Below are 18328 nucleotides of genomic sequence, written 5' to 3'. Positions count from 1 at the left end.
TTACTAATAGTGTCAGATTGCGAAGGAAAGTGTAGTTTCCTTTTTCTCCTTTTGGCTAGACGAGATTTCAAACTTTGTTTTCATAAGTGAGACAATTATTGAAATTGTCAAAAGTGGAATGTTAAGAGTTAATAAGTTTTTCATATTTAGCCCATATTTCTTTACAATCAACCATTGAATTTGTAGACTTACATAGATCTCACATAAGCCAATAGTGGACCCTACAAACTCAATGGTTGATTGTAAAGAAATATGAAAAACTTATTAACCTATAACATTTCTTTTATAAAAAATATGAGACTTCAAACTTGGGTTCCAAATGAGATATCAAATTTCTAAACAAAAATATGTAATTTAATTGCCACTTGATCCTCCGACTACATCCAACTCGACAATAATATTGATTAGCTAATGTCAATTTCAATTCTAAGTTAATAAATGTTGATTCGAGAGAATGATTAAATGAGAATGACAATTCGAGGATTTGGGCATATAGTCTAACATAAACCGAAAAGGACACCAGCTCTAAGTCTAACCTCCTAAGCCTGTGAAGCCCTTCTGGCATGGCAGAGGTCACGAGTCATATGAGGAAAAAAACCAAACTCTCTGACTCTGATATTTAATGCCCTCATATGCTACCAAGAAGTCAGACACGTTTCGTTGCGTCTGACCAAAGTTTTCTCATGTGTCCAAATTCATGCCACATGCAGATGACCACTCCTGAGTTTGGAGCCTTTTGGCTGAGGATAAGGGCGGTAATTTGTGTTCAAGCATCGGGTTCTAGTCGGGTTAAAGTATGGGTATAAAATGATATTGATTAATTTTAATTCAACTTATTTAATTAAATAGATTAAATTCTTCAATTATAACTCGCTAATTTTGAATTCAGTTTGTATCGAGTTCGTAGATCGTGTAAAAAATTGTCAGTCCTTATGTTACATGTTAAATTCGAAGTGTGAATATAAAACTGTATACGTCAACTTTAATCCAACATTTCTTCTTCTTTTTTTTTTTTTTTAAAAAAAAAAAAAAAAAAAAAGTTGAGAAGTACAACACTCGGCTAAAATAATATCACAAATACATTAGGAAAACTTCTCTATAAGAACATATTTTGCCTTTACGATTAACGCTTCCTTTGCAAGTAGGTGGGCTACGCTCTTTATAGTTCGCTTGATATAGTTGACCTTCTAGCGGTGTAGAGAGTTCAAAACTCATCTAGTTTCATCAATTAGATGTCTACACCGGCTTTAATTTTCTTTTTCAGTGCCAACCTATAAAATCTTAATTCTTAAGCAAAATTTACCGTTCACAATGCCGCTGTGGCTTTTGCAATATCAAGTGCAATAATATGGTCTATTGGCGTCGACAATGTTATCAACACCTCACTCATGCTATATCTTACAGTAACATTGATTTCATCCACACTCGCATCCCAATTAATCTTGACAAATCCATTCAGGGGGGACTTGCAATCAAAGGGTCTTCATAGTTTCTACTGTTGTCTCTAAATGAATTAAACAGATGAAATCTATTAATTCTACCATGCTAATTTAATCGTATAAAAAATTAAAAAGCCCTAAAGACCATTTCCTTGCATATTTAGAACTTTCCATTAAGAGAATCTGACGGTGAATATTGAATAACCCCATTTTTTATGATTTGTTTGGTGCATAACCCGGTTTGACCGCTCGAGCCCAGGCTGTCCATCTGCCAATATGTTGTGGAGGATGGCAGAGAGCTCCTTCCACGATGAATTGTTTATTTTACACTCCCTCCCTTTGAAGGGATGCCTTCAATGGCTAAGTTTGGTATTAGTGGGGAAGATTAAGGATTTTTACAAATTCCAGGGTACAAGAAAAGGACAAAGACAGCCCAATTAGGCAGCACCGATTGTGGGGACGGAAAGATAGAAAGATAGGGCCACATTTTCTGCAGTTTCCAGTGGCCACAGTCTACAGAAGAAGAAAACAAGAAAAATGGTTCCCTACGAAGTCTATGAGACAGCCTAAACTGGCAGTATTTTTCATCTTTTACTTCTGCGTTTCTTTAATGTTTTGAGTAGAATTTGGTGAAAAATCAGTTTCTCTATAAATGAATGTGTAATAAAAAAAAATAAAAATAAATTACCTCAAACTCTTCCTCTCCCACTTTTCAATGCACATTTTTTTAACCGACACTAAAAATTAATTTTCTTTTTTAAATACCTCAATCTATTAAACAAAGACAGGTTAAAAAAATATATATATTATTCAGAATGCCAAAAAAACAAATTCAAAAAAAAAAAAAAAAAGCACTAAAAATGAAAATGAAAAAACCAATCGCCAATGAGGAAATGGGTGTGCTAATGACCCCATAGAGTCAAAAATGTCCAGTCCTCCATACCTTGAGCAAAAAAGTCAAGAAATAGGTCATATAAAGCGGTATACGCAACCTAACAAAGGAGGGAGCCTCTTTTAGGCTAAAACAATCACCATGGGAGGAGATGAAGTTGACCTATATAGTTATAATCTAAACTCGATATGCAACATAATGACATGTAATTTAGGGTTGAGGAGTTCGACCCGTTTAATTAAAAGAGTTTAATTAAAATTGACTTAAATAATTTTATACACATACTTCAACACGACTCGAACCTAACACGCAGACACAAATTGTCACCTCTACTTTGAGAGTATTGGAATGAATGTTTGTAGCATTTGTGTGGGTTATGGGCCTTACGGCATAGTTGGTGCTAATTAAGAAATAAATTACAACTTTTGAGATTTCACTTCATCATTTTAACTTCAGCACTAGTTGGTAGCAAATTCAATACAATTTTTTTTTTTTTTTTTTTTTTTTTTAAAAAGAAAGCCAAACCATTTAATGGTAGATGGAAATATTTTTTTTCCTCCTACATTATTAATAATAATACTATTTTTGGCTCCTGCATTTTTCCTGTCCGCCACTAACCATTATTACAATCTCACAATCTCCCATTTTTGGGTAAAAAACATATGGACAGTTTTCTTTTGGAGAAATTTCCTTTTAATTTACTCTACAGAAATTTCCTGCATTTTTTTTGCAAGATTTGTGGAAGTGTTACTTTAAAACCTTTTTAATATGAGTTCTGTTTTGGTGACACCATACATTCTTTTAAGGAAAAGTTGCCTCTACTTTTATTCAAACCTCTTTTTGGCGTAAATTGTTTAATTACCCGCTTTTATTTACCTCTCTATGGTCAAAATTTACTTCCTAGAGCCTAGACATATCATCATGATGTTCTGCCATCATTTGTACGGCATTGAAAAGAAGAAATTTCCAATAAAAAAGAAAAAGAACTCAAAAGTCGTTCTTACCCCCGCTTGCAAGAACCCGAAATAGGAAATCCCAGGGGCCGTACTGACATTCCATTTCAGTCAAGTATAAGGTGCATTGGTGAATGGTAATAAAGAGGAAACGAAAGCACTTGATGAAGAAAACAAAAAACTCCCATGATTAATAGCGCCAAAAGAATTTGGATGAAAAGCCAAGAATTTGAAAATCCCTAATCAACTTTCTTAGTGCTAATCAATTTTTTTTAATCACTTGTTGTTGGGCACGATTAACGAATTCCCTCTTATACCCGCCATTCACACAGATTCTCAGCTCTCTCTTTCTCTCTCTCTGTGTCTCTCTCGTGACATTGACGATGCCAGAGATGGGGGGGTTTCAGGACCAGACGACATCCACGTCGTCGAGAGGTCCAGGCGTGGGACCTCGCGATGCGAGCCCTGACTCCGTCATATTCACCCTCGAATCCAACTTCGGCAGCCTCTTCTCCTCTGCTTCCGCTAGCGTCGACCGTTGCTCTTTTGCATCCGATGCTCACGACCACGACTCCATCGCCTCTGAAATCTCTCTAGTAATGCCCACTCCAACTCACCTATTTGAACTTGATTTCGCCGCGTTTCATACTTTTTTTTTTTTTACTTTTTTTGTTTCTGCGTGAGTCAATTTGGTTCGTCGGGTTCGAAGCGTTTGAAATCTGTGATTTTGATGCAGAATTTGGCAGGACCTGAGCAGCATGGTGATCATCGAGAGAGCTCGAGTGGTCCAGATCCGGATTCAGATCCAAACAAATCCACAGTTTACTGCAATAACTCTAACAGCAAGCATAGTCGTTTCTCCAGAAAAGGAGACAAACCAAAAGGTGACCTTCCATTCTATTTCTTTGCTCTTTTGAACAGAGAAAAAGCAGAAAAAAAAAAGTTTGATAAAGAACAAAGGAAACGACGCCGCCTTTAAAATTCAAATTCCAGTAACAAGCACTCTCACTGTTTCCTTGTACTATCCGCAGTTCAAAAGGAAGACAGCGACGCAGAGTTTGAAGACGAAACTCCGGCCTTAGACTCTGCCAGGAGCTCCTTCTCTCTAGCTCTCAAAGGTACCTTCTACAAGCTGCAACTAAAAGCTTTTGCTTGGTTTATTCGAGGAGTTGATTTGTACAAGTTCTCTTTCGATTCTCTACATAGAATGCCAGGACCGGAGATCCAGATCTGAAGCTCTGTCCAATAATCCAGAGAGGCGAAGACCCGCGTCGTTGGATCTGAACAATGCTACCACCTCCTCGTCCTCCTCGCCGCGCTTGGCAACCATGAAGAAAAGTTCGGCGGTTTCGTCTCGCAGGTCCGGGACGTTTCCGAGTCCCGGGACACCGAATTATCGGCAAGCGGGAATCGGAGGGCAGAAGGGTTGGAGCTCGGAGCGAGTACCGTCGCATGCGAGCGCCAACCGGAGGCAGGCGATGAACTCGGCCTTGCTGCCTTTCAACAACGGAAGGTCGACGTTGCCGTCGAAATGGGAAGACGCGGAGAGGTGGATTTTCAGTCCGGTTTCGGGAGACGGTGGTGCGAGGCCTTCGGTCCAGCAACCGCAGAGGCGACCCAAGTCCAAGAGTGGGCCGCTGGGGCAGCCTGGGATTGCATATTACTCGCTGTATTCACCGGCGATGCCGATGTTTGATGTGGGGAATGTGGGGAATTTCGTCGCGCATTCTCCATTTTCGGCTGGTGTTATAGCGGCAGATGGGTTGGCGATGCGTTGTAGTGGCAATGGTGGAGGCTTTGCTGGGCGGACGGAGTCTTGCATGGCCCGTTCGGTTAGTGTGCATGGGTACTCTGAGAGGCCGAGCCAGTCATCATTGCCTGGATCCCAAGGTACTACTAGATTAGCTCCATTGAGCCTTGCTTTCTTGGATTAGAGTTAGACTTTGCATGCTTTTCAGACTTCATTAGTTTACTATCATTCATGGATGTCATTGTCAGAGTGAGGGAGAAAAGAACTGATTGAGCCAACAACTGGATGTGGATGTCAGTTCATTTTTAGTTGGGTTTTAGTTAATTCGATAGGTCTTTTGCATTTTGCAATCTCAACATTGCTTCAGCAGTTTTTATGCTTATGCTTATTGGAGAAGGTTGATTAGGATTCTCATTAGATCTAAAATAGTAGATAAGTATTTCAATGTGGGTAAAAAAGCCACATTTGAACAATCTTAAGATTAAATGTGTCTGTACTAATCAAAAAAAATAAAAAAAATGTGTCTTTACCTGCAAAGACGGGGAACTTTAATGAAATTGTTAAACTTGTTGGGTTTTTACATATCTGATCTTGCCTGTTGCCCTTGGTAAAAATAAACAGATGAAAAGCTTGATGGGATCAAGGATGCACGCAACGACATATCTCGAGATGTTTCAAGAAGGGACATGGCAACCCAAATGAGCCCAGAAAATAGCGCTCACTCGTCTCCCCAAAGGAGGCTTTCTTTCTCTGCCTCCACTCCCTCCGCCCTGCCTATTGTGGAGTTGCAGAATGTCCCATCCTCTAAATTGGAAGTTAGGGATGTGCAGGTAGATGAACGTGTCACTGTCACTAGGTGGTCCAAAAAACATAGAGCTCGATTCCCTGCAAAGGGCTCAGAGAATGTTGATAACTGGAAAAAGAAAGACAGAGATGCTCAATCTTCAGATTGGGATGTAAAGAGCGTTTCCAAGTATGAATATTTGACTATGTTTTTTACTTACGTTTTCTTCATTTTGTCAGGCCATCTAATGTGAACATGATGGACACCTTATAAGCAAACGGGATCATTAAAACTTAGTTAAGAAAAATGTCAGAGATATCAGATAGTGCAAGTCTTTCTTAAACATTATGAGATCCCCTAACAAGAAATCTTTAAGTTACCGTTGGTTTTAATATTGTCCCATAGTTCATCCACGTGGGGGTGAAATAAAAGGCAGGATGTGTGATTTTGCAACACTGGCATTATAAACTTTTGGATATATCTTGCTATGAAACAGCTGGGAGACAAGGATACTTTAAATTGTCCTGAGCTTCAGATGGCTAATTGCTTAAATAGAGTGGTGAACAGATCTTTAATGAGTTAGCTTTTATATAAGTAATTTAATTTCTCTCAGGGAGTTGAGCTATTACCTTTGAATTCAAACAAGTTTCCCAAATGTAAATCAGTTCCAGGTGACAGCAATGGATTGGTTAGTTTAGTGAATATCATGGAATTCATGTCAATTCGGTCAGGTACCAGGTCTAATCCCCTCCCCCCCCCCCCCCCCCCCCCGACTGTCATAACAACATCCAATGTCCTGCCCAAAGATATTTAAGGCCACCGATTCTATAATTTATTAGCCTTAACTATTAGTTTTGGCCATAGTATTAGACCAGAAGATAAATCTCACCAAGTGCCAGCTATGAAACACTGCAGAAACTTATCTATTCAATATTAATGTGTCAATGTCTTCAATTTCCAGGTTGAAAAGAGAGGAAGCCAAAATCAGTGCATGGGAGAACCTGCAGAAGGCAAAAGCTGAGGCAGCAATACGCAAACTAGAGGTTATTTTTTAATGAATTGTTATATATCTGTTGAAACATGTACCCAATAATCAACCCTTGGTGCAGAGAGATGTTGCCTTTATTCTTCTTTTGCCAATGTGATTAGATTATATTCTTTCCTTGAATTTGTCACTTTGGTCCAATTTAGGATGATTTTAGTGTCGGTGCCAAGATATCACAACATATGAATTCCAGGTTAGCCAAATTTTCTTTCATTTCAGTTTAATAGTGGGAACATAACATGTCTCGCTCTTGAAAATCTTAAGAAACAGCTTAGTTGAAATGTGAAATTTTGCTAGAGTGATTTTTGCATTTAAATAATAGCAGGAGATTGGGGGATTATGGGAAAGGGGAGGGCTAGGCTCCATTCAGCCCAGCCTTTGGACTGAAAGTTGGAGGAAATAGGATTATAGTATTCTTTAACATGAACAAGTTATCTATTCACGAGATTTCTATCCCTCTACCCCTGGTGGGCATATGGGCCAAATGAAAGATGATAAAAGTAGATAAGAATCTCTCTCTCTCTCTCTCTTCTTACAGCAACATTGTTAAACATGCATTATATGTTTGTGTTCAGAGGCATAGGCATTTGGTACTATGTCCCTCACTTGGACATTTATTTCAGATGAAGCTGGAAAAGAAGAGATCATCATCCATGGATAAGATAATGAACAAGCTGAGATTGGCTCAGAAGAGAGCTCAAGACATGAGGAGCTCAGGGTTGGCCAATCCAGCCCATCAAGTTACCGGGACTTCCCATAAGGCTCTATCATTCCGCAGACGTCAGATAAGCTCTTTGAGCGGTTGTTTCACATGCCATGCTTTTTAATGTCTCATCCAGCCATCTATTACTCGGCTTAACCAATACTAGCAGGTAACTTCTCTGTAAAATTCTCTCTCTGGTCCAGAATTTGATCCCTTGAATAATTTTTCATGTTATTGTCCCTTCCAGTGTACAATTGACAGCCACAGCTTTACTAGTTAGATAGGAGAGAGTGCTTAGTACGCACCCATATTACTTTTATGTAATTTTGTTAGCTGAAATGCATCTGAACGTTGCAATTGGAAATGGATTTGAAAGCACAGTTTGGTCCTCCAAAATTACCAAAATTGGTTTCAGAAGTATGGAATGTGCCATGTGTCTATAATTTGGCATGATCTTGCATGAAAGACTGCTATTTATAATGATGGAAGTCTATCTCTGTACATTGTTCTATGTTTCCTTATGTATGTACTATGCTCTAATTCTGGCCAGGTTAAAGTAGAATGGAAAATGGAGTGCAAGAGCATGATTGGATGGTGTACAGCGGAGGACAAATATTATTTTGACACTTATTTGGTGTCGATGCAGAGTCTGGTGGACTAAAGCACCAGGACTTCCAGCTAGGTACCTGATAAGAAGTGAAGACTCCAGTCACCCCATTCTTGGGGATTCCATGGTTTATAACGCATATATGTATGTAAATCAGCCTTCATATTTTTTGTTTCTTTTTTCCTTTTGGAGGTTTCCTTTTCACCAAGACACCAGCTAGGTACCTGATAAGAAGTGAAGACTCCAGTCACCCCATTCTTGGGGATTCCATGGTTTATAACGCATATATGTATGTAAATCAGCCTTCATATTTTTTGTTTCTTTTTTCCTTTTGGAGGTTTCCTTTTCACCAAGACACCTTGGCCCAGAAATGGAGATACCAAGTATCTAGTTGAGCTATATTTTTGTTGAAACTTGGAGATGACAAGATTATGTTCACTCTGTGCATTATTATGATTGATATAATAATTTTTGAAAGTTTTCCATTTACTAAATTTATGGGCAATGTTGCTGTGGTGTACTTATTGTAATTTAGGAATCATGTGTTTTTGAAGTATCTGTAAACCAGCACAGAAATGAGACATATCCCTATTTTCTGGAACTAGTATTGTATCTGAAAACTGACAAAGCTGCATAATTTAATTAGGTGTCTGACAAAATTATGCAGCTTTGTCAGTTTTCAGATACAATACTAATTCCAGAATTCTTCATTTCTTGAGTTGCAGGTACAGTGATGTGTGATCTCTATTACCATTCTTACAATCAAGGCCTAGATTTATTAGTTAATATTGGCTATAGTTACATAGATGTCGGTAGAATCAATTTTATACCTAATCTTGATTCTTAAACCTTAAACAAGAGCTCTTTACAGCTCCCAGAAAGCAGGCAGTAATTAAAAAAATGTAAGGTGCCTTGGTGGAGGAAGTACAAAAAAAATAAGGGATAAATGGTAAATTGGTTCATGTGGTTTGGAGTTTTAACAAATATATTGGGGTTAAAAAAGTGATTAAAATACTCTTTTAAGTAAGCAGAAGAAAAAAAGAACAAAAGAACAAAAGTCCTCACCGTTAAAAAAGTTGACAAAATCTGTTAATGTTATATATACATATATATATATATATATATATATATATATATATATATAACGGATTCTGTAGCTTACACCTCTTTCATTCTCTGTAACAGTGACTCACAATTGAATATCTAACGGCTTCACTAAAAAAATCCTCATCCTACTATTGGTCTTCAAGAAATCCAAAATTTTCAATAAATTTTTTTTTTTTTTTTTTTTTTTTCAGGTTTGAATTTGAGATATGATTTATTAACTTTTGATCTATTGATAATTTTAAAAGTTACATCACATTTGAGATGATTCTAAGAGAACTTTAAGAAGACTTACAATATTACTCCTAAGGACAACGCCCGTTTATAAACTTAATTAACATAATTTCATTAACTTACCTAACGTGGCAATGCCCATTATTGAATTACCCAAAATAATTGAGGACAACGCTTAACACATTGACTCTTGAAAATTAAAATAAACATAAATTAAAATTTAATAAGGCTAAATAAAATTACAGAACACAACTAAGTCTTGCCATTGCCCATCAATTTGCTATATTTAGAAACGAATAATCTGTATGGCACTTCCATATCTAGCTTCGAGAGGTAAGATTCCCAATTGGCCGGTAGCGTTAACATAATTTTGAGGGCAATGTGCTTGTGTACCGGGAAATACCAGTCCAACAACCCTAAGGATTCTCATTAACCGGCTTTCCTTGTACTCCTGACCCCTTGTATGTGGGATTACAAAACTCCGCAACAGCTCCCAAACTGCGTTTACATGCTTCGGTATTTCCCATACTAATGAGAAACGGTTCTTGTTCGGCTCCTTCGATAGAACTTGCATGGATCAAGTACTCCAATCAAGAGAGGGAGAGGAGCGTATTTGAACTCTTAAAACAAGTGGTGATTTAAAGAAAGAGAGAAAGAATACGGACCTCTCCTTTATAGAGGCAGCTATTGTAGTAGAGGCAGGGCTCCCAGTGGTTATACAAGAGAATTTCATTATCATAAGGGATCCTAGGCATCATGTCATTGCAGTAAACACACCTCATATACTTCACATCATACTCCTTCATCTTCTCCTTCATATAATCCCCGAGTTGCTTGTCTCCCACCCTTGGCTGCCCAAAAGTGTACACCCCCTCCAACCCAACCACAATTCCTCCTCGTGCATTGCCAGAACAGTCACAAACATAATCGCCAATGCTCCACCCAAGCTGTGCCCCGTCAATATAAATTTCGCATTCTCATTCTTTTCCAATATTTCTCTCAGATTCTGTCTGATTGCGTAGTAAGTTATCGATCTCTTTGGGCCACCCTTTGTCCTTTTGCAGGCTCAGAGCTTTTATAAAGCCCAAATGGGCATTTCCTACGACTTTAAGCTCCAACCACGAGAGATCAATATCTGTCTGCCATGCTACTGGATCGAATGTGTGGGTGCCACTAAATGCAACCACAATCTGGTTTGGCTCAACTCTTGTATCTTGGAACATCATGGCTTGAGTCGATATGGTTCCTATGTAATCTGTGGCAATTGGCAAATCATATATATACTATATAATTAAAAGCAACAATACAAGAAGAATTAATTCTCTTCAAAAACATGAAGACTAATTAATTTATAGTTAGCTAATTTTCTACACTTGTAGTGTCTAACCATAAATTTAGAAGGAATATAGTTAAGATTGCATGCATGCTTTTTTACCGTTCCAGAAGCTGTAGAACTCCAAGTATTTCATCCGCGAAAAAAAATAGAAAAATAAAATAAAAAATAAAAATGAATCATCAATATCATTCATGGGCAATGGGTATCATAAAATTAAACACATGCATGTATGATGTTTTGACATGTAAATGATAGTTAATTACTCTCCACTGATCTTCTACTGTGGCTTGACCAAATGCCTCATTTTCGTATGCCAATTTGGAGGCTATCATAGCAAGGGACGCGTTAGTAACGACACAAAAAACCTTCTGACTAGTAACAAACTACAAAAAACCTTCTGATTAGTAACGAGTCAATAGGCTTGACACGTTACTAAATGTTAGTAACATGTGGTTAGTTACATGTGCAGCATGTTACTAATTTGGATGTTACTAAATTCCTATTAGTAACGTGCCAGCTTTGATACGTTACTGAAGTTTAAAAAATTAGTAAAAAAAATAATTTTCTTTTTTCAAATTTACTTCCGGAATTTGGCCGAGTAGTACTCTTAGGCCTGCAAGTTTTGTGTTTTTTCATTAAAAACAATTTCAAAGCCTTTACTATGATCCCAAGCCAAACTCTTGCTGCATTATGTATTTCTGTGGGTCTCGAATCTCGGCTGCCCATTTCCCCCACGGTCTTTACCTTACTCCTCTATAGTGTCTTGGGTCAATAATACTAATGTAATTAAGAAAATAAACTAAACAAGTTACAAATAATTAATTAATTTAAAAGAGATAAAAAGATCAGAAAAATCAACCAAAAAAATCAGAAAAATCAACCATAAAAATCAGAAAAATTACCCATTAGAGTATACGATGTCCGTTTCTCAAGTGGATTCAACTTGAAAAATCAAACCAACCAACCAGAAAATCAGACCAAGAAAAATTTCAAACACCCAAACCCAGCAGAAAAATTTCAAACACCCAAACCCAAACCCGGTAGAAAAATTTTTCTTCTCTTTTTCATTTTCTTCTTATCTTCTTTTCTTTTTCTCTTCTCCTTTTCTTTTTCTTCTTCCCATTTGAGAGAAGAGGGAACTGCCATATATGGGGGTATAGTGGGTGTGAGAGCAAAAGAGAGAAAAAGAGAAGAAGAAAGAAGAAAGAAGAAAGAAGAAAGAAAAAGTCCGGCAGGGAGGAAGAAAAAAGAGGGAAGAGAAAAGAAAAAGAGAGAAAGAGAGAAGCAGTTGGCGCATGATTCTAATGCCTATTAGTAACGTGTCAAATTTGAAACGTTACCATTTGGTAACATGTTAACTTTGACACGTTACTAAAGTTTTAGAATTTTTTTTAATTGTTTTAATTTTTTTTTTCTGAACTAGTAACGTGTCAACTTTGACATGTTACTAAAGTTTTTGAATTTTTTTTTGAATTAATTATTATTATTATTATTATTATTATTATTATTATTATTTTCAGTTTTCGAATTAGTAACGTGTCAAATTTGACACCTTACTAAAGTTTTCAATTTTTTTTTTTAATTTTTTTTTTAATTTTTTTTTAATTTTTTTAATTTTTTTTTAATTTTAATTTTAATTTTAATTTTTTTATTTTTATTTTTATTTTTATTTTTATTTTTTTCAGTTTTCAAATTAGTAATGTGTCAAATTTGGCACGTTACCATTTAGTAACGCGTCAACTTTGACACGTTACTAAAGTTTTCGAATTTTTTTTTTTTTTTTTCCAGTTTTCGAATTAGTAATGTGTCAAATTTAGTAACGTGGGTACAGTGACACGTTACTAAAAAATTTAGTAATGTTTAGTAACGTGTCACAAACGGACACTTTATTAAATGATAACGTGACAAAAAATAATGAACAGTACACACGTTACTAATACTACATTTTTTGTAGTTTAACCAGGTCTAATGTTTTTGTCTAATTCCACTCTTTTATCAATATTTCCCACCACAGATGTGAACTTCGCGGATGACCTATCCATTCCTGCATAAATTAACCCAATCATCATGGTTTAGTTATGCATTAATTACCATTAATTCATTACACCACATACATAATAGCATTATGTAGCTATATGATGATCAATATATATACTAGCAAGATAAAAAAAAAAAAAATTTAAAAAAAAAATTCTAAGAAATTTGACAATAGCATGAGAAATGCACCGTTTCCTGAAAGAAGATTCAAAAACAACTCCAGTATTTTCCTAGTCAGAATCATGGGCATCCCCAAGTAAAGGAGGAGTTTCTGTGCAACAATGGAGATGATTAAGTACCATCGGCGCCGGATATCTCCCTTTGTAAATTGCTCTTTTGTGCTCTGGATGAATCTACTTGTATCTGACTTAGAGGAAAGCAAAAGGCGAACAAGATCATATGGACTTGCATTTTCTGGCTTAAGCAAGGTACAATGGCCGGAGTGTGCCTTATAAGGCACCTGCATGGCTTTGAAGCAATTACTACAAAAAAACTATAACATGTCTATTATTTATTATTTTTTGCCACGTTACCATTTAGTACCATATCAATTTGTGACACGTTATTAAATAGCAATGTGTCAAATTGACACATTACTAAATCGAAAAATTAAAAAAAAAAAAAAAAATCAAAAACTTTAGTAACGTGTCAAAGTTGACACGTTACTAAATCGAAAACTTAAAAAAAAAAAAAAAAAAAAAAATCGAAAACTTTAGTAACGTGTCAAAGTTAACACGTTACTAAATCAAAAACTTAAAAAAAAAAAATTAAAAAAAAAAATCGAAAACTTTAGTAACGTGTCAAAGTTGATACGTTACTAAATGGTAATGTGTCACATTTGACACGTTACTAAATCGAAAACTTTTTAAAAAATAATAATAATAATAAATAAATTCAAAAACTTTAGTACACGTTACTATCGGGCATTGGAAACAAGCGCCAGTCCCTCCTTTTTTCTTTTTCTTCCTCCTAGCCGCACTTTTTCTTTCTTCTTTCTTCTTCTCTTTTCCTCCCAGTAGCTCTCTGTCGTTTTCTCTCTCACTTACTCTCTCCTCCATCGCCCAGTGTCTTAGTCATGCTCTCTTCACCAAAATCACCTCCGGCCGTCACTCTATCTCCCTCCGGCAGTACTCCGGCTGCCATACCCTTTGCATCTCCTTCGATCTCCTTTCCTCAAGCATACATATGCATTAATTTGTTGATTATGTTGTTGATTTAATCGATCAATCTCTATTATATTGATTGATTGTTGAGGAAAATTTATGGGTTAGTAACATAGTATGTATGGATGATTTTCGATTATACCCACTTAATGATTTAGCTAAAATCTCTAAAAAAATTCAGAGCTTAGGCTGTAAACCGAAAAGATTTCTCCACAGTATTTGGGTTGCTCCAAATTCGGTTTTGAATGCTACCCATGAGAATACAGCTCCCTTTTTAGGATACCCATTGGTTAAATTGGTAGATATTGAATAATTTTTGGTTGATTTAAGGTGGGTCTTTGTTTTATATAGCCGATTGGGGTGTTCTATTTACTCTTGCTGAAGCAGATGTGGCCAGGTTGAAGCAGAAAGTTGCAGAGTTTGGATTTAATAATTTTTTGCTCTTACGGTATTCCAAGTTCAATTTTTTGCTCTTACTGTATTCCAAGTTCAATTAATTTCTTTTTTTTTTTCAATTAAATTTTGATTTGCTACAGCATGGATTTGGATTTTTGAAAATCAGATTCCATGATCATGGAATTTGATTTTCAAATTTATTTTTGGAATTTTTTTTATTAACTTTTTACACTTTAGTAATGTGTCAAACTTGACATGTTACTAAATTTTAATAACGTGTCAATTTCTGACATATTACTAAATATTTAGTAACGTGTCAATTTTGACACGTTATTAAATAGTAACGTGTCAGAAATTGACACGTTACTAAATGTTTTTCAAGTAACATCCAAATTAGTAACACTCCGCACATGTTACTAACATTTAGTAATTGACACATTATTAAAGTGTCGTTACTAATCAAAGCAGATTTTTACTATATATGTCAACTTCTCAATTGAGAATGATTTGGGAAATATATGAAAGTGATTTCATATTTTTATATCTAGCTTTGTGTTGTACTTCTTTAGGTGTCTTAATTTGTTTGGAATTGAAAAGGTAAGAGATCTTGTTCTTCAGCAGCTTCCCCTCTTTGAAAAGTCAATTGCTTTGAACATTTCAAGATATATATGCCGACTTTTATGCACACTTAGTTGCAAAATGGAGGAAATATTCTTGCTTACTTTCTTTTTATATTTATTATTAATTAAGAGGCCGGGTAAAAATCGTCCACTATAATCTCTTTTTCTTTTTCCATATTGAATAGAAAAAAAAATAAAAAATAAAAACCGAATTGTAAGAGATCATACTTATAAGAACTGTTGAGGTTCAACAATGCCGCTGTTTTGCTCACTTGGACGGCTCTTTGATACCTTGCGGGGTGCGATTTTGAATGCCATAAAAGGATTTGACTTTCATCACTGGACACTAATTGGTTTTTATATGAGATGGTCAAAGGCTCGATCTAACAAATGGTATCAGAGCCAGGGTCATGGGTTCGAGTTGCGGGAGCATCATGTTTAGGGAGGGATTGTTGAGGTTCAACAATGCCCGCTGCTCTACTCACTTGGACGGCTCTTTGATACCTTGTGGGGTGCAATTTCGAATGTCATAAAAGGATTTGGCTTCCCTCACTGGACACCAATTGGTTTTTAAATGAGATGGTCAAAGGCCTGTTCCAACAAGAACAAAAAAAATTGTTATGCTTAACTCCCAGAACTCAACAAAATAAATTGTCTTTTATTTATGATGAACCACACGCAATTCATTGGTTCTTTCACGTTACAAGTACATTTTATTAAGATTCTACACCTTAGCAATTCTTCACTACACGTTGTAAACTATTTCACTTCAAGTGATTTATATCTCACGTAACTCCTCATTATTACAGTAATTCCTATAATTATTGTGTATAATTCTAACTCTTCTTATTCTCCAAGAATTTTGTTAAAAAAAGGGAATAAGGCACGATAGTGTACGTTGTCGGAGAACTTTGTCAAGGCACTACCCGTGTGGCCAATGCTATCACCAAAGAGAGACAAACTACAGGATCTGCTGGCACTAGCCTATAGCTATGATACCATATAAGAACATAAACAAATTATTATGTTTAACTCTTATAAATCAACAAGAGAAATTGTCTTTTTTATAATGAACCACATGCAACTCATCAATCTTTCACGTTACAAGTACACTTATTAAGACTCCACACCTCATCAATGATTAATTGTATCATATAACATAAAACTCTATGGACAAATGGCGATCATGGGCTTACCATCATACGAGTTACACCTTATGGTACAAAGATTTATGTTTATTGTTATTTAGTATTGGATCCATTGGTTTTATAGGTGACTCGAACAACCATGTACAGGTGGTGGTCACAAAAAGGACAATACCGCTAGTAATTTGGGCTACCTAAGGTTGGACCTAGCCAGATTACTAGTTGGTGGCTAGTAGCGTGCTTCATTGGAGCACCGATATCATACTATAAGTTTCATAGAATAGCGCAAATCCTACCAAAAATGAGTTAAGGGCTCGAGTAGATCATATGGAATATGACTATTACATGTACGTTTTGCATCAGCATGATTTTAGGCCTTGTCATTTAACAATAACAAAAACCATATATATTGCATATACTGCCCGTGGTTTATTAACCTGTTAGGAAATAATTGAGTTTACCCTATAATAACATGTTATCTCTGTATATTTTAATCACTAAGTCGTTGATTTATGTTTGTATCTTTTTTTACCGGTAAAACATGTCTTGTTTTATAATTGGCTTACCCTATAGATGTCGTATATGAGGAGGACAGAGCCCTTATCCAGTTATCCCCAAAGGTCCTAGAGGATTTGGCCATGCTGGTATTTGATGAGTAAAATCCGGGTTTATCTGATTTCTTATGGTCGCACGTGGGAAAACATGGCGAATTCATAGAGTTTTTGTTGTTTGTATACCATCTTCAAGCGAACCTGCCATGTTGAATTGTTAGATATTAATGATGAATTCACATATAAGGTTACTCAGGATTGTGATTTGACCTTTGATGATGTTTAGTAACCACCGAATCGGGATACTTAATTAGTTTAGATTTGTATTATTTTGGAAATTTTAAGACTTTGATCTATAAGATTTTATGATTGACTTGATGAGACTGCAACACTGAATTATAATGCTTAAGTTATTCTATGTTATTTTATGATGCTTTTAAGTTATTACTTTAGTTATTATTTATGGATGTAGAATTGGTTATCTTATAATACAAGTGATAAGCCTCTTAGTCTTATTTTTCGGTAGATAAAATGAAAAGGCAAACCATGGGTTAACTGTACTTTTCCCCAGAGCGTTTGATTCAGAAGGAATTTTAGAAAATTATTATTTTAATTATGCATGTGTATTTTAGTTTTCCCTTTTCATTAAGGATTGGGTTTTTTCTTTCTTATTAGGATTTGTTTTCCTTTTCCAATTATGTTTGCTTTTCCTTTTCCTTATTAATTTAGGAGGTGCCTAGCCTATATAAAGCATCTAATCTTTGTTGTTTTTCAATTCAATTTATACTATCAATTAAAATTTCAATTTAGTTTATACTATCAATTAAATTTAAGTCTTTCAGAGTTATTTCTCTGTTTGCTTATTTGGGGCACTAGGGATTTTCTCTTCCTTATTTGTTATTTTTTCTCTTCCTGAATTATCTTTTCTATCTTCAAATCTTAGTTTCTGTTACTTTTATACGCTGTCAGAACAATCCTAGTTCTGCTCGGCGTCAATTGGTATCAGAGCTTAGTGTCTTCTTGGGATGAATCTTTTCATTAGTTTTTCATGACTAGTGGTCGTGGTCGACGTGAACAGATTTCGAATGAGGAAGTCTCTTACCATGAGCGTAGTATACAAGACATGATGATTGAAGATTTGAAAAGGTAGGTTGCGGAGTTAACCCAGCATCTAGCGGCGCAAAACTTGGAGATGTATTGCGATATTGACGGTCGCAATTCAAAATCCAATTTTGAGAACACGTATCACAAGCGTGTTCTGTTGCAAGAACAACGTGTTCCGGATGAACGATATGGAGACTTAGATTTCGGAGTTAAGTTTGTTGATGAAGAGTTTCAATATGAAGAAGACGTTGAAGATCATTCGCAATGTTTTTTGGATTGGAATTCTCCACCAACTTATGATATATATGTTGACGATGAAAATTTTAGAGGTGGAGGAAAATTTTATTTTCAATGAAGAAGAAATAGTTGATCCTTTTTGGGAGATTTATATGCCGCACGAATGGGGGCAGATAAATGAATACTGTGTGAAGATTGAAGCATCTCAATACGATATGAAGAGTTTTC

General features: G+C 35.8%; 1 protein-coding gene and 1 pseudogene across 4 annotated transcripts; one reads left to right on the top strand and one right to left on the bottom strand.

Moving 5' to 3' along the window:
• The first annotated feature begins 3529 nt into the window (after positions 1 to 3529).
• Positions 3530 to 8667, top strand: LOC132184222 (Remorin family protein). 4 transcript variants are annotated; one of them, XM_059597772.2, is made up of 8 exons: positions 3530 to 3880; positions 4021 to 4168; positions 4316 to 4402; positions 4491 to 5174; positions 5656 to 6007; positions 6780 to 6861; positions 7010 to 7056; positions 7439 to 7497. In XM_059597772.2, the coding sequence occupies exons 1-8, from the start codon at positions 3668 to 3670 to the stop codon at positions 7488 to 7490; spliced, it is 1665 nt and encodes a 554-aa protein (XP_059453755.2). In that variant the 5' UTR covers positions 3530 to 3667; the 3' UTR covers positions 7491 to 7497. The 4 variants fall into 4 exon arrangements, with proteins under 4 accessions (XP_059453755.2, XP_059453756.2, XP_059453754.2 ...); XM_059597773.2 differs by having other exon boundaries at positions 7189 to 7480; XM_059597771.2 differs by lacking the exon at positions 7010 to 7056 and adding an exon at positions 8213 to 8667 and having other exon boundaries at positions 3536 to 3880; positions 7487 to 7735.
• On the bottom strand, positions 8624 to 13350 carry LOC132185080 (triacylglycerol lipase OBL1-like; annotated as a pseudogene).
• Between the last annotated feature and the right edge of the window lie 4978 nt (positions 13351 to 18328).

Source organism: Corylus avellana, chromosome 7, assembly GCF_965113065.1.
Source record: "Corylus avellana chromosome 7, dhCorAvel1.hap1.2, whole genome shotgun sequence".
Taxonomy (NCBI): domain Eukaryota; kingdom Viridiplantae; phylum Streptophyta; class Magnoliopsida; order Fagales; family Betulaceae; genus Corylus; species Corylus avellana.
Note: the sequence above shows the minus strand (reverse complement) of the source record. Positions and strands in the feature narration are given on the sequence as shown.